Consider the following 13,021-nt stretch of genomic DNA (forward strand, 5'->3'; position numbering starts at 1 on the left):
GGAAAAAAACGAGATTGGACACAACTGTGTTTTGAAAAAGATGAAAAATCACGGAGCGAGAGAGAAATTCAGGTACCAAATGCTGACACTGATTTTTGTTTTTAAAAATATCTCCAGATTCATTGTATGGTACTTCTGAGGGACCGTTTCACCGCGAGAGCTGGACAGACATGGGCTCATTTGTTGAAATTTGAATTTCACAGTGTGCATCTTTAGTAACCGACCGTGAAATGATGAAACTCCTGGCCCTTGGAGACCGTGATGCCACATACACGGGAAATGTTTAAGAAAAAGTTGGACATCTTTTAAGAAAGGGCTAGGCAGAAAAAGTAGTGCACCACATTTCTGAAGGAATAGATTTCCATTTATAGGCGCCAGGAAGGAATTTTACTTCCTTTGTGGGACTCAATTGGCAAATTATCCAGACACAACATAGAAGCATTGTATGCCAAGAGATAATGGGGAAATGCAAGATTGTGGGCCTGTCTGAGACGTGATGACTGGTACTTGTATTTGCTGTTCACTATACGGTGGAGGGTTTCTCACTTTTTTACTCACCATTACTAATTTTGTGTCTGGCTCTTGGGGTCTCTCAAATCGGCTTCCTTCCTAAATTCCCTCAGGACTTTGGCTGTTTCCCCTTAATAAACATGTTTTTAACTGTAAATTGTAATGTCAACTTTACTTTTGCGCAGGGCATACCTGAAAAAAAGAGGAATTCTCTCTCTATTTTTTTCCTGGCGCAATATTTTCTAAATAAAATAAAACCTGTTTTTTTGCAGGGCTTAGATCCCTATAATTATAGTTTGAATTTCTCACCCACATAGAATGTAGAAAATGATGGCGATTTTATGTTTTTTTTTTCCCCAACCTAAACTACCATGTTACAATGTTACGCCTATCTCCTCTATCCTAACTGTACCAAAGAACATAATGAACAATATACAGATTTAGTAGACATTATTGCCCTTGGCAACACAATGCATTAACGATAGTGCATTATTTGACAATAGTGCTATTGAAAACAATGGCTAAGCAGGTACCACATGTTTTTAACTCGTTGTTTTGGGTGTTAACGGGTGTAATGTCTGCTATATGTGTACTGTATGTTTTTGCTTATGTGGTTATTGCACCAGGCTGGGCTGATACTTACTGTAAATAGTTTATTCGCAGCGTGATCTAGTAAATAAACAACAGTTTGATTAGTCTTCTGCCATACAACAGAAATGAGAGGTAGTGCGCTAAAAAGCGTATACCTCTTATTGTCATTTTGGGCGATTTACAAGTATGAACATATACATTAGTGGAAACCATAGCAATACTTTGCTGAAGAGATCTTGTGTCAACTGTAGCAGAGTACAACCAGCATAATGTTAACAGTTCTTAAACCTGCAGTCTGAGCAATATCCTACATGTGTTTTAATTTAAAAAAAAACAAAAAATACAATTTCTTATTATGGGGATTGTATTGAGGCACATATTAAAGGGGAAAAAATAAATTAAATAAATAAAAAAAAGAAACTGCAGCTTGGAACTTTTGCTCCGTTTCCTTCACATACTGTATGTTTTAACCTCTTGCACAGTAGTCACCTCTGGCAATGATGGGGGCAAACTGCAGTTTAGCTGTTATTTAAGATACAAAAAGAAGAAAAAGCAGGTTCATTTTTCACCAACCCTGACTGCCCTGTTTTGGAGTTTCTGCAAGTTCTGTCTTCTGGAACCTGCTTTTTCTTCTGCTCTTTCTTCTTTTTGTATCTCATCATGCTTTGCTCCAGGGTGCACTGCCTTTAATATTTATATTTTGGTAGGGATTGTTTTTTTTAATTTATATTTGGTAGTAGAGCTTTTCTCTGCCTCTTTCTATAGCTGTAATTTAAGACAGAAATGGGGTTTACTCTGAGCACCCATAGCTGTAGTAATTGAGCAATTTACTAAAAGCTATGTGGATATAATTGGGTTTGTTCAATTTGAATGCATCTATGTTGAAGGTATTAATTTTGTTTTCACAGAAGAGGGCAAATATGAAATCCTTAAGCGTAGGAACCTTCATGGGAAGTCTGTTCCGCATTATGCAGCTATCGAAGCAGATGGAAATGGGCTGATGATTACCTCTTACAAGCCCTTCAGATTCATAACAAGTAATACCAATCAGCCTGAATCTACTGAAGGAGAGAAAATGGACGAAGGTGGCAAAAAAGGTAATAGTAATGCTCGATATTATTTGTCTCCACAAACTGGAGTAGCAATATAGCTTCAATATAATGAGATCATGTGCACAGATGCAGAATATTGTTCTTTTTAAGCAGACATTGCAATTTTCGCAGGATGGCGCTTGGTCTCTGTTTGCATCCCGCATTTCTATCCCGCCCCCCAAAGTCGATTCCCTGCCACGTTTTCCCAAGCCACAGAAATAATGTCTCAAATGTCTTTTTTTTTTTTGCCATTTCACAAGCTTTCAGTGACATTTCACCAGACAATATAATATGTTTCCAGTTTCCAGTTTCTAGTCTCGGCATTAAGCGAATGTAGCAGTGTTTTTTTTCTTTTCTTCTTCTTCTTAGAACTTAACATATTAAACAAAATTTGAAATGCTCATTGACCTAATGTTTGGCTAATCTCTTGCAAACTATGTTGCAGCTGTAGCTTTTTTCCGTGACTCAAAATGGCACATTTCCTTTGGTTTGCGATTTCATGCAATAGCAGAAACTCCATTAGGTCTTATCCAAGGATGGGCAATTATTTTGTCTGGACGCCACTTGACAAGCTTTGTTAAGCTTTGCGGCCGCACACTTAAAATGGAATCTACGTTACGTTTCTGTGGCCTGCCAAGCTTACCAAAGCTCCCCTCCTCACCAGATTGTATCCCACATGCTCTCCTCCTTTCCATTTTATCCCCCACATACCCTTCTCCCCGCAGCATCTTCCCTACACCCTTCACTCTCCGCCTCCCTTTCTCTCTCTCCCCCACTCTCCTTTCTCACTCTGCCTTTTCTTTTAATCCTCATCCCTCTTTCTCCTCCTCTTTCTCCTCCTCTTTCTCCCCCTCTTTCTCCCCCTCTTTCTCCCCCTCTTTCTCCCCCTCTTTCTCCCCCTCTTTCCCCACCTCTTTCCCCACCTCTTTCCCCACCTCTCTTCTCCCTTCCTCTCTTCTCCCTTCCTCTCTTCTCCCTTCCTCCCTTCCCCCTCCCCTCTTGCCCCCCCTTTTCCCTAATTAAATATAATCAAGTTACAAAAAAAGAGAACTAGTTATTAGTTTTGTTATAATCCCTTTATCCGGTTATAGGGATGTGATAGATGTGTCCGCACCTACTTCATCAGCTCAGGCAATTTTGTTTATCGTTCTAAACTTTATTTGTCCTGGTTTTATTAACTTATTGCCTAGCTACCGTCATTCCATTTCCCTATATAGCATATTTTTCCTAATCGTGTTTCCTAAAGACATATAGTGCATTTAAGTCTTGTTTTTTTAGCAGTGCGGGATGCTCAGCCTTTTGGTCATTTAGCTTTTGAAACCACTGCTATTATAATTCAAAACATAACACATTTTTAGAGACATTCTTCAAGTAGCATTTAACATTTTTATTGTGGTGGTAATCGACAACCGCATTTACTTTAACTATCTTGTTTTTCACAAGAAAATGAGAACAAATAAATGTTATTTATTAATTCCTTACCATTTTTTTTTTTTTTTACCCCGAACTGTATGAAAAAAAGGAATGCTAATGACAAGTTATGACCTAAATTAATATTCGTGTTCTATGTACTGAGCAGCACTATAGTTCATGCTTGGATATAATATGCTATTTAACACCTACATGTATGTAAATCGGGTATTGTACCGAAACACTTTCTGTGGCAGGCACAGGAATGGGGAGGAGTAATGCTGTTTGTGGTCTTGTTACAATGCTTTGTTTATTACATTATTTGGCCTCTGGTTCTTTCCATATCCAGCTGAAGTTGGTGGAATGTTGCAACCATTGTTTTTGCTTTACTCTACATCCATCAGTACCTAGAAGTACTTGGGAAGTTTGTATACTTCCAGTGGGAGAGCACTGCATAGCAGGAACTCAAATATAAATTTTATGGAATTTTTGGCTCCTCGGTTAACAGAACATCTTGTGCAATTATTAGTGTGCATACTCCTTCAAAGAAAGTCCACCCAAAAAGAATTGAATGACTTGTTTTTCTGGAGATATGACTGCATATAATGGTGTATATAGAATTAACTTGGGTAGAATGTATGTTTCCATTTTGCACAGGTAGCATTCTCTTTCTTAACACTGCTCAGTGAATTTCCTCCTTAATGTTAATGATATGCTTCACTTCGTGGATCACAAAACTGAAAATATGTATAATTTGCCTTTCTCTTGATTGCATCTCGGGTAGAACATAAAGGCTAAGCTACAATTAACTCTCCATATTATACATAAAAAGGTAACCCAGTGGTAATGTAAAAGCCTTCTGAAAAGGATGGATCTGATTACAATTCTGTTGCCCACTCATTGTGGACCTTGAGTGACACAAAGCCAGGGTATTGAATATAACTTTCAAATTCTTCGCTACATGAGAAGGTCGCTGACGGTTGCCGGGACTGTTTGATACCGGTCAGATTTCCATTTTATTTATCCAATAGGGTTTCTACAATCTGAAATTGGAAATATTTAACGTAAGAAAAGTTTTGATTCAGAAACAGAATCCAGCTATTGCAGCATAAAAAAAAAAAGACTACTTGAACTAAGCTGTTCAACTAATAAATTATATTTATTTAAATATTACATTGGGAGTGACTTCTACAGACCCCCTGAAGTAAGTTATGAGAAAAGGGATATGGGACTAGATGGGAGAAAATTGGCACAGGGGTGCGGGGATATTGGTGTATATATCTCAGTGTTTCTCAACCGGGGGTCAGCCTGGAGTGCCTGCCGTGAGAGTATCAAAAGGGTTGTAAAGAGGGAAAGGTAAGGGTGGGGGAAGAGGTAAGGAAATCCAGTGCGGCAACAGTCACTAGAGGAAACTGGGTGCCGGTGCTAATAATAAACATATACTAAATCTTGTAAGAGAACAAGGAAGAAAAAGGGGCCCCTATTGTAGCACGCCTAGTAATGTGATATGATGATTAATTTAAAATCCAACTTTAATAAGTAATAATGACATTAAATAATGTTGGGCAAACTAACAAACAGTAAGAAATGATACTAGTGTACCAATAAATACTACTGCACTTGTGCTTGTTGCACCAGGGTAACTAGCGACATACAGTTAGTACATATCAAAATATTGACACCAAAACCAATGTGTGTATATGATTGGTGGCTAATAACAGAGTGTAACTGTCAACTCTATAGTCACTATGTGGGAGGAAGCAGTTTTAGTATCAAAAGGGTGCAGAGGGATTCGCTGTTCTCCAAGAGCAGGGGGAAAAGCAGGGCAGTTAGGGGGCTGGGCAGTTTCCTCCACCCTGATTGGCTGCTACTGGTAGTGAAGCCAATCAGGAGGCGGTGTCAGCAGCCTGTGCCTGAGGGGTGGTGGTGAGGAAGCGGCTTGGACAGAGCGCTGAGAGCACAGGGAGATGAGGCTTGTGAGTGTTACTGTCCTGAGGTGTCTATCTGTTCTGTTTTGTGGCTGTAAATGGCTGTTTGTGTGCCTCAGCAACTGAGCATTATGAATAGGGGTTTGCAAGAGCAAAAAGGTTGAGAATCACTGATATATACTATTCTGTCAAACACTAATTTTCTTTTCATTGCCACATACGTTGACCTGCACTCCAAATGGAAATGTTGACAAACTGTATCTCCTTAAGGCCAAATCCACTGCAGTATCCTTTCATGCAACTTCCTCAGATGCAACAGCATAGAATATTACAGGTATCCTGAGCCCTGCTCTGTCTTTTAATCTAATCTTGATATCTGAGGCACAGGGAAGAAAGTGAGTCACTCAAGGTCACAAGGAGCTGACCCCAGGGTTTGAACTAGACTTTCTTCAGTCATTGCTTGGAGTCTCGGCCTTTACTCAATGATTGGCTTCTTCAGCCCACATGTGAAATCACAATTTAGGCAGTGCGATCATTACACACGCTTTTGTTAAATTGTGGATGTTGTTTAAATATGATGATTTTTTTTGTTGTTGCTATTTCTACATTTTCAAACCAATATTTTGTTCATATAATGGAAACAGATGCAACATGTTACATCTTTTGCATTTTTGTAAACATTGTAATTGTTGTGTGTTGTACAGTAATTCATTTTTTTAAATTGGAACAGTTTATATTGTGTTTGTAATATGTTTTGCATGAAAGTGATTGAGTGCCTCCTACTTACTATATGAAAATGTACGATTTTAGAGTTAGAACTCATATAGAACACATTTAGAAGGAAAAGTAAACACAGCTGTCAAGGAATGGTGGGACATTAATTAAAAGTAAAGTTTAAATCAGTGGTAAGCAACTCCACTTCAAGTCCACCAACAGGTCAGGTTTTCAGGATATCCCTGCTTCAGCACAGGTGGCTCAATCAGTGGCTCAGTCTTTGAGCAACCTGTGCTGAATCAGAGAGATCCTTACAACCTGACCTGTTGGTGGCCCTTGAGTACTGAAGTTGCCCACCCCTAATTTAAATAATACTTAAGTCTACCAGGCTGGCTTATAGGCTTAATATAGCATTTAACTGCGTTCATACAGGTAATATATTCATATTACAGACATTTCTCGCTTCACTAGCAGTCAAATGAAAGTAAATCTGAACTCAATAAAAATACATTTAATGTAAACGTTCCAATTTAAACTAACAGTACTTGAAAAACATAATGCATGCTGCATAAAAATGATAACATTTTCTAAGACAGTTTGAAGGTTGCTAATATTCCTCTTTGTAAAACGGCTAGTGTCTTTGCCTTTTATTCCGGTCTAACCTGGGCGCTACAGTATGTGTAACCTCTACTCATTAGGAACTATACAGCTAACTAAAAGGACAAAAGGTGTTAATGAAATGGTTCTGCTCACACTGATATAGGAAAGGGCCTCTTAATATCAGTGATTTGCATGAAGAGAAGAAATGCGCTTGATTGTCCATTTCAATACAAGATTGATTTTTGCTAAGGCATGTTCATTACTTAGAAAAATCAAGCTGTTAATTGTTCCAAATCCTCTTTGTCCATCATTTCATACGAGTTTGTAGCTGGACGTTTAATAGGGATACGGCAGATAATTCTCGGAAGTGTCTGTATTTGTAAGATGGCAGATTTTCATATGAATTTTCACTTTGTAAATGAGACAATGATAACCGTGAGTAATTCATTGTATGAAGGTAGAGATGGTCTTTAAGTGGTGTATTAAATAGCTGTCTCAACTTTGGTGCAGAGAACTTATCTTATTAAAGATTCTACAATTGTATTCCTGAAGGCGAGCGAACCATAGTGCAAAACCTTTGTTGTGCGTTTGTCTTGCCGCACTGATAAATAATCTATAATTATAGAATATATTGTTATTAAGGAGGCTCTTCTAATAGTAGAAATTGGTTTAAATGTATGAAGGGCTATTAGAATGCTTAAGCATAACTGTTTGTTGAAGTGACCTTTTTTCTGCAACATAAGAATATATAAGGGTCAATTAGTTAAGACACTGCAAGAAAGTTAATTGGGAAACTAATATTTGTCTTTGCTTCAATCACCAAAATGTAAATGTTAAGCTTTGTGGCCTAGGACAGGGGCGTAGCTATAGCCTGGGCTAAGCCCGGGGGCCTGCTCTCTTGGGGGGCCCGCTCAGGGCCGCCGACAGGGGGAGAGCCGAGACATTTGGCCCAGCCGTCTAGCCGACGGACAACAGAAGTCAGGGCCCCCTTCCTCTTCCGGGCCCCTTAACAGCCGCTTGCCGGCAGGCCCACTCATGGCAGTGGCAAGACGACATCAAAGCGGGATCGGGTGCTGTGAACCACTGCAGCACAGGTCAGGGGAGGGGAGAGAGCAGGCAGCAGAGGATGGGGGCGGAACTGGGGCAGAGAGCTGCAGAGATCTGCCCGCCCCTGCTCTCTGTGACATCTATGTGCTGCTGCGGGAAGGTATGCTGTGTGCATTTGTGTCAGTTTGCTGTGTGTGTGTGTGTGTGTCAATTTGCTGTGTGTGTTTGTCTGTCAGTATGCTGTGTGTGTTTGTGTGTAAATTTGGTAGTTACAGTTTGCTCTGTCAGATGTGAGAAGAAGGTAATGTTGGGTTTTATCCAAATATTAATAAACTAGATAGCAATCTAAACAACTCCCGCCCTCTTTTAGCACCCACAGAGCTATGCAAATAGCACCCACAGAGCACGCAAATAGCATTCTTTTTGAAGTGAAACTTCTTTGCTGGCACCTATAGATTTCTGATAGGAGAAATCCCTTGTGTTGTAACAAAATTATATGACGGAAGTGACGTCACTCTACTACTGTGCGTGCGCCCGTGCTCGCGCCACACCTGCGCATGCGCAGACCTCAAAGCACTTCCCTCGCTTCCAGCGCACACGGAGCTTGGAGCCAGTGATGCGATGTGGCGGCCGGGCTCGCTACACATGCACTGTGACGACCGAGCTCGCTGCACATGCGCAATGACGACAGGGCTCGCTGCACATGTGCAGTAACGGCACGGCCAGTGCCATGCACCGCCAGCAGCTGCGGCTCGCGCCGTGCGCGTGCAGGTCCGCCCAGGGCATGGCCCCAGAAGTCAGCTACAAGTTCCAAAATCAGCCTCCCTGACCCATTCCAATGCCTGGCCCACACCGAACTCTCTGCTGCAAAGGTGGGCCCCCTCTATACAGAGTCACCCACACAGTCAGTCAGTCACCCGCACGCAGTCGCACCGTCGCCCGCACGCAGTCGCACCGTCGCCCGCACGCAGTCGCACCGTCGCCCCCACGCTGTTGCACAGTCACGCACTCGCACAGTGTGTGAGCGCGACAGTGTGCGCATGTGCGACTGTGTGTGCGACTGTGTGCATGCGACTGTGTGTGTGCGCATGCGCGACAGTGTGTGCGCGTGTGTGCGCTCGTGTCAGTGTGTGCGCTCACAACAGTGTGTGCGCTCACAACAGTGTGTGTGTGTGTGCGCGCGCGACAGTGTGTGCGCGCGCGACAGTGTGTGCGCCCGCTCGCGACAGTGTGTGCGCTTGTGTGTGTGTGCGCGTGCTCAGTCGCATGCACAGTCACATGCACAGTCACGCGCTCAGTTGCGCACACACAATCACATTCGCACACACAATCACACTCGCGCACACAATCACACTTGCACACACAATCACACTTGCACACACAATCACACTCGCATACACAATCACACTCGAACACACAATCACACTCGCACACACAGAACACTCACACACAGAACACTCACACACAGAACACTCACACACAGAACACTCACACACAGAACACTCACACACAGAACACTCACACACAGAACACTCACACACAGAACACTCACACACAGAACACTCACACACAGAAACACTCACACACAGAAACACTCACACACAGAAACACACACACACACACAGAAACACTCACACACAGAAACACTCACACACAGAAACACAGACACACAGAAACACACACACACACACATACACACACACACACATATTCTCACACACATATTCTTAAACACATAGTCTTACACACACACATACATTCACACACAGTCACACATTCGCACACACATCCGCACACATTCTCACACACCCACATTCGCGCACACATTCACGTAGACACATTTGCACACATTCACGCACACACATTTGCACACACATACATTTGCACACACATTTGCACACATTCACACACACACATTCGCACACATTCACACAGACACATTTGCACACATTCACGCAGACACATTTGCACACATTCACACACACACATTTGCACACATTCACACACACACATTTGCACACATTCATGCACACACAGTAGTCACATATTCAGAAACATACAGTCACACACACACACAATCACAGTCATACACACTCACACATACACACATACACACATACACACATACACACACACATTCTTACACACTGTAAGGAATCCACTCCTGGCTTTGACTATAGCCTTGCAGACCTCTGCAGTTGCAAGCTTCCTCTGGCAATCAAGAGCACATGTACTGTCTTTCATTGCAGCTTCTGCCCTGTGCCCTATCATTGGAGGAATGCTCCAACACCCTGCCCCTGTGATTGGATCTCCGCCCTTTATAGGTTGGGCTTTGGCTCTGAATCAGAGCCGAGCATAATTCCTACCTTGGACGTTACTGTCTCTGCCACAAGCCACCCTGGCTTGTCTGCTGTTGTACTAACCTTCCTAGTTCTCATCCCTAGTTCCTGTTTTCCTGAGGCCTGCTGCTAGTTGCATGCAGAGGCCCGTTCCTGACTCCTGTGCTGAAGCGCTGTTTCCTGAGGCCTGCTGCTAGTTCCATGCAGACGCCGTTTCTGACTTCTGTGTTGAAGCGTTGGTTTTCCCGACGCTGCCCCACGGTGTACTTCGGCCAGCCTGCTGTCTCCCCCTGCTGAGACTGGCGTCATCGGCCGAGGCCGCTCCTCGCGCAGAGGCCGCTCACGCTCCTAAGCTGAAGCGGGGAACTCCTGACTACCTGTTGCCGAACTCCTGCTTGAATAACGACGATCCTACCTTCTCCAAACCTGACCCTGCTATGTACGACTACGAACTGCGCACTCCGGATCAGTCTGCACGGACTAAGGTCGGTGATTATATAACCCCACCTCAGCCCCGCGGTCTGGTCCCGGTTTGTGGCGAGCACAATCGTAACACACACACATTCTTACACACATTCTTACACATTCTCACACTTTTTTACACACATTCTTACACATTCCACACACACATTCACACATTCACACATTCACACATTCCACACACACATTCACACACTCACACAAACACAGTCACACATTCACACAAACACAGTCACACATTCACATACAGACACACACACACACACACACACACACACACACACACACACTGTTACTCACACACACACTAGGAATTCACAATTGGTATAAATATAGAAGTGCAAATAGCTAAAACGGGGTGTGTGCAGAGCACGCGCAATCTAAGTGCAACTTCTTTGTGTTTTGTCACTGAAATTTGTGTTTTGATTTTTAATAAACAGCACCATCACAAATACAATTCTGTGACAAAACAGGGACAAAAGACAACGAAATTTCCCTTAAAATGCGCGTGCTCGGCGCACCCCCCCCCTAAGTTACTGTAGATAAAACTGCCTATACGCCTATATATAAATGTGTACAAAGCAGCCCACGGAAGTGCCCTGTCGCTACAGCATACTGTTTAATCAATGTGTAATTATATTCATTGTATTCTATAGCTGAATTACTCCTCACGTTATGGATGCTGGCCCGGGAAGCAATAGAATAAATAAACAAAATCACTGCAGCTCCGGACCAAATAAGATCAGTATTTCCTTCTGAATCTCCGTGCTGAGCAGCTTACTGCAGTAAAACGGAATACACAGAATACTCCATGAACACACTTTGCTGTCAAGATCTGCTCAACAATCCAAAGTTGTTTAGAAGACCCTCAAGCATGAGGTTTTGAGGATTCATGTCCACATCTTGGGGGTGCCTGTCACTTGGTAACCTCATTTCTTGCGCCTGCGGATCAAGCCCTTGAACTTGCTCGGTTTTGGTCTTCATTCTGTATCCTCATACAGGGCGAGGGTGAGAGGGGAGGAGCTACTTTGTGCAGCTGTGGGAAGGTACCTGTATACTGTGAGTATTTGTGTGCCATTTGGCTGTGTGTGTCGGTTTATTTTGCATGTGTTTGAGTGTCAGTTTGCTGTGTGCTCCAGTCCTGTAAAGCCTGGGGCAGGTAACGTCTGCACATTAAAGAGCAGCAGAAGCAGCCATGGTACATGTAAATCCACGGTGAAATGTATGTTTATCACGAACTAGCACAATGCAAAAAAGGCACATTTTGCATTTTTTACATTGCATCAATTTAAGTAGCATAGGTTTATCATTTTAACAAGCAATTGAGGTAACGTGATGTAGCCAGGTTCCCCAGGCTTACCCTTATCTCCGTATGTGGGGAAGCATAGGAAGGTTGCATTGTGCAGGGGGTGCTTCGGTACATCGGAGGCTCCGCAGTGACCCGAGTATAGGGCACTGCCATGTTGGTGTTCGCGCATGCGCGGTGAGCCGTGGAGGTGGTGAGGGAGCAGAGGTCGCGCGTGCACAGTAAGAGGTTGCAAGAGCCTACGGAAGAGGAGCTGCTCCTATAGGGTGGAGTGTACGGGACTACGAGTCCCAGCAGCCATAGCGAGACCAATTGACGCCAGGGAGCCTATAGGGCAGCTGGAATAGCAGGAGGAAGGTTTAGAAGGTCGCGCAGGGGAGCACGCCGGGCAGAACCGAGCGGGAGGAGGAAGGAAGAGGAGCGCTATGTGTAGGGAGGACAACAGCCCCTACACTAGGCCACATACCCCGGCCCAGTTAGGCCCCGAGTCCCCGTAGAGTGAAGCGGAAGTAGGGACTGGCCATCAGCCCCTTAGCATCAGCAGGAGAGTTGTACATTAAGAGACTGTTGCACTATCATACCAGAGGTCTGGGCTCAGACCTCGGCCACGCAGTAGCAGCCAACCGGGTGGGATCGCCCCGGAAGGTATTTCTGGAAGTCATTCGTTGTCTGATCCTTTGTGAAGTTCTTTGGCAGGCCCGAGCGCTGGAGCGCTCGGCAGGTAACATCATCAAGTGCACCAACTATATACATATATTCATATCCGAACATAGTGGCTGCGCAGTAACACACATATACCTCACTTTGGGGGTGGGGCAATATTGAGTGTGGGAACTGGACACGGTGTGGGTACACGGTGAAGGGGTCGCGTCCTGCGAGACGCAGTAGTATAGTGTCTCCTCTAGGGAGGGACACCTGTTTATGATATGCAAGGTTATGGTTGCGTTAGTAAAGTCATTGGTTACTTTTATATGCTGTGTGTGTGATATATTATTGTCCTGCGAG

General features: G+C 43.6%; 1 protein-coding gene across 2 annotated transcripts in view; it reads left to right on the forward strand.

Annotated features, from left to right (window-relative positions):
- NUDCD1 (NudC domain containing 1) overlaps positions 1–13,021 on the forward strand; it is a 204,385-nt gene that overhangs the window by 70,146 nt on the left and 121,218 nt on the right. For both annotated transcript variants that reach the window (XM_075582430.1, XM_075582427.1), the window contains exon 5: positions 2,010–2,198. In XM_075582430.1, coding sequence (XP_075438545.1) covers positions 2,010–2,198 — 189 coding nt within the window. The remainder of the gene's footprint in view (positions 1–2,009; positions 2,199–13,021) is intronic.

This window comes from Ascaphus truei, chromosome 2, assembly GCF_040206685.1.
Source record: "Ascaphus truei isolate aAscTru1 chromosome 2, aAscTru1.hap1, whole genome shotgun sequence".
Taxonomy (NCBI): Eukaryota; Metazoa; Chordata; class Amphibia; order Anura; family Ascaphidae; genus Ascaphus; species Ascaphus truei.